Source organism: Sesamum indicum, linkage group LG2 (assembly GCF_026168435.1).
Source record: "Sesamum indicum cultivar Baizhima isolate 11 linkage group LG2, ASM2616843v1, whole genome shotgun sequence".
Lineage (NCBI taxonomy): Eukaryota > Viridiplantae > Streptophyta > Magnoliopsida > Lamiales > Pedaliaceae > Sesamum > Sesamum indicum.
Window position 1 is genome coordinate 22,027,664 of NC_142658.1, and position 4,262 is coordinate 22,031,925.

Sequence of the window (4,262 nt, forward strand, 5' to 3'; positions counted from 1 at the left end):
TAATAAACACGCAAATTTGCTTTAACCCATTTGAACTCTTAACCCCAGTTTGGGAGTTCGGGGAACATATAGAGAAGGACACAAACACACACATCATGCCCATTGGCCATACATATATATAATACTCTCTCTCTCTCCTCTCTCTCCAGATTGAGATTATGTTAATTGATACCCACCCTCCCTCTCTATTTAAAAACAGGCATACCCCCACCCCCACCGCTTTCTTCCATGCACTTTGTCTTCATCGCCTCCAACACTACTTCTTTTAGTGTTTTTTGCATTTCATATTTCTTCCCTACCCCTCCCTCTCCCCATAACTTGTCTCCAAACAACTTTGCTTCTTCACTTCTCCTCAATTTAAACCCTCCCCCTTCCCATTTCCCATTTCCCATCTCACCAAGAATCAAGAAATATTCAAGCACTACAACTACCTACTTCTCACTTCATAATTTAGGGTTTCTTTACCTCTTAAAAAAAAAGAAAAGACTTCTGACAATGTCTAGCAGAAGATCGCGTTCAAGGCAATCAGGAGTTTCCAGGATAAGTGATGATCAGATCGCCGATCTCGTGTCCAAATTGCAACAGCTTATCCCTGAGATCCGCAACAGGCGTTCCGACAAGGTACATATATATATATATATACTATAAATCCATAATCATACATACATATATATATATAAATACACATACACACGCCACGTCTATATATACATATATGTTGTTGCTTAATGAATTTCATTTATTCGTTTTTGTATGCATTCAAAAACTTTTTTGTGTGGCCTTCATTTTGTTTTCAAGGGATAAGTGTATCCAGGTCCTATGGCTATGCCCACAACCCTACAACCCCTTATTTACTTCACAATTTGCATGTGGGACTACAATGTTCCCTCCACACACCATATATAATTTATATACACACAACGCCTACATCTATAATGTAGCTTATCTCGCGTGTTTGCAACGCCAAATATCGTTGAAAAAGTCCACATTGCGTGAATATAGTTTGTATATCAATTTAAATTTTTAGATAAGATGATTCCAGCTCGTGAAAAGAGCTGACAAGTATGAGAAACTGCACAATTAATTGGTGTTCATGGAATTATTAATTTACATCAATGTGGGCAGGTTTCGGCATCAAAAGTGTTGCAGGAGACTTGTAACTACATTAGGAACCTACACAGGGAGGTGGATGATCTCAGCGACCGGTTGTCGGAGCTCTTGGACTCTACGGACAGCGACAGTGCTCAAGCAGCCATAATTAGGAGCTTGCTAATGTGATGGCTAACTAGTAATAATAAAGCTTAGAGATGGTTGTACTTTTTGCTCTCATTGTTGTCTAGGGTTTGGTCGTCGCTGTAGTCGATCGGCCGCCGGGTAATTAGGATTTTAGCTACTTAATTATGGATGCTGTACAAGGTATCCCCATTTATAAATATCATTGCATGAGACTTTTGTGTTTTGTTAAAGTGATCACATATATATATATATATATATATATTAAATATGAAAAAAATAAAAAAAGGGGTTGCACCTACTCGCTAGGTTTCAGCTCCAAACTTTTGGGTACGTCAATTTTGGAGAAGTTTGTTCTGTTTTACTAATTTTGAGGGAAAAATTCTAACTCAAATAGAATTTGATCGAATTTGAATCAATTATATATATAATCCTTATAATATATTTGGTCTATGGTCGATGTATAATTTAATAAAAATTAATTAATCATATCCGTATTTAATTTAGTTTATCCACATCTGATTTGGATAGAAAATTTCTCTATATACAGATATAAACCTTTGGAGTATGCAGCTCTCTCATAGTAATAAAATATAATCTTCAATACACACCGAAACACAAATATTAATTTATTATATTAATATATACAATATATATAGATTTTGTCATATATAGTAATTAACTTTAATTTGGTTTCAAACTTTTGATGCTTTGATGACTAAGGAATGTACGTACGTATTATTGCAAGTGCCTTTTTTGACCTAAAGGTTTGCAGTTTATAGAAACTTTTTAACAAGGATTAATTGTTGGTGTATATATGTGTATGAGAATATTAATTAATAATATTAAAACTTTTATGTATTATATGTATACAACACACTATATTTTAATATATACAAATATAATTTTCACTAGTAAACGGTATTTAAGTTGGGGAAATAGAAAACTTTCCTCCTATAATTTTGGTTTAAATTCATTTGAGTCCTTTATTTTTAGTAATATTAAATTTAGTCATTTATTTATCAATTTTGTGTAGATTTGATCCTTTAGCCTAATTTATATAAGTCTTTTTTACCCTTTTGATGATAATGACGAATAATCCATCCTAATATTATAAATGTAATGTAAATACATATTTTTTCAATAAACCAAGACTCTTATATTATTTTAAGCCAGCATTAGCTACGAGATTTAAAATAAATAGATATATATGGATTAAAATTACTTTTAAAAAGTTGTATAAGTATAAAATTGTCCTACATTGAGTTTAAAGACTAAAATTAAGTAATTTTAAAAATTAACAGATTAAAACTAAAATGTATAAAATTAAAAGATAAAGATTAATAATAGACAAATTTAAATAACTAAACAAATATTTTTTCCTTTAAAGTTGTGATCGGTGGATGACGGCACGAAGCACACAACATTATTAATAAGGACAATAGCCATAATGTATGCATTTTATATTGTAAATTGTTATTACATTATGTCAATAATTATTAATAGTGATAGTTATAGTATACATGCAAATTCTGGCTTCTGATTTTCAATAGGCTTCATATATGCCGATAAAACTCGGATAAATTAATCTCTATTTTTCATATAATATTAATATGATATTTGAAATATTGTCTTGATGGGTATCACTGTGGTAAGATTGACGATAATAAAAGTACGTCTGATGTGGTGTTCATCTGCAAGATGAGTTAAGTTGCGAGTCAAGTGATCAAGTTAAGACTCGATCGATTTAATGAACTCAAGTTGCGAATTTTAACTTTTACAATTTCAATTATTACTAACCAACAACCAATTAGATGAATTAGCATCATTTTTCTGGAATAAGAAGAGGGTTCTTAATGTACCTTGCAATTCGATCGGTGTTCCGTTGCTAGAGATACTGTCCGTTTTAACTTTTTATGAGCCTCACAGGTTAATTTTAAAAAGGCGCTTCGATAGGAAGAGGAGGTCCTGAAAATGAGTCTTGTCAGAACAAACTTATAAAGTTCATAAGAAGTTAAAGCGGACAATAACTCGTACAAAAAGACGATAATCGAATCACAATTCACATCAATCTTCGGACTCAAAATATTCCATATCCCATCCCCATTGTACTAAAAAAAATAATCCAATTATTACTTAAAAAGAGATGTTTGAAAAACCATGGACCTACACGTCTGGAATGCAATTACCTGATGAATTTGGTCCAGCCCGACCCACCCAATCACTCATCAGTTACGTACAATAATTAAAGAAATGAGGAATGACATTTGTAGGTTCATTTATGTTTCTCAGCTTTTTAATGGGTTTTATTTTCTATACCTTTATATACAATTGAAAGCCATCATGTCAGCATCTTAAATATTTTTAACCTATTCTTTTTTTATATGGAATGATTATATTTACACTATGATTTGTTTGCATAATGTATCCCTATATTTTAAATAATTATATATATATCTATAAAAAATATCAAAATTATTTACACAAATTATTTTTACTTTTTAAGAAATTATACATCTATCCTAAAAAAACGTCAACATCATTACATAATATACCTGTACTTTTTGGTTGTTGGTGATGACTTTTGTAGCTATATAAAAGATACAGATAATTTGTGTAAATAGACCATAAGTCATGGGGCATAAATATAATATCCCTTTTTTAAAGTATTATCTTATTATTTTTTTATTTTTATATCTCTTCTTAACCTCCACATCTCTTTGATTTTCTCACTTATTTTTCAATAATTTCTCATAGTTTTTTTAATACATTTTATTCATCCAATCAATGTATTATTTTTAAAATAATAATTAAAATTTTAAATATAAAATAACTGTGCATATGTTTGAATTATTTAATGCAAGAAAATTGACAGGTGGCAAATAAGTTCCTTTTAGAGGACTTGGGCCATCTGTTTGAATTGACACTCTGACTGACCAAACAAGTTTGTCAAAATATTAATTTAAAAACTTTTTAAAATGAGATTTTAATAAATTAATTCAAGTTACACAGCCACTCCAGCGAGCAGT

General features: G+C 30.6%; 1 protein-coding gene across 1 annotated transcript; it reads left to right on the forward strand.

Annotated features, from left to right (window-relative positions):
* Positions 1-203: 203 nt before the first annotated feature.
* LOC105156549 (transcription factor PRE6) lies at positions 204-1,446 on the forward strand. Its single transcript, XM_011072712.3, has 2 exons — positions 204-621; positions 1,126-1,446. The coding sequence occupies exons 1-2, from the start codon at positions 229-231 to the stop codon at positions 1,276-1,278; spliced, it is 546 nt and encodes a 181-aa protein (XP_011071014.1). The 5' UTR covers positions 204-228; the 3' UTR covers positions 1,279-1,446.
* Positions 1,447-4,262: the final 2,816 nt, after the last annotated feature.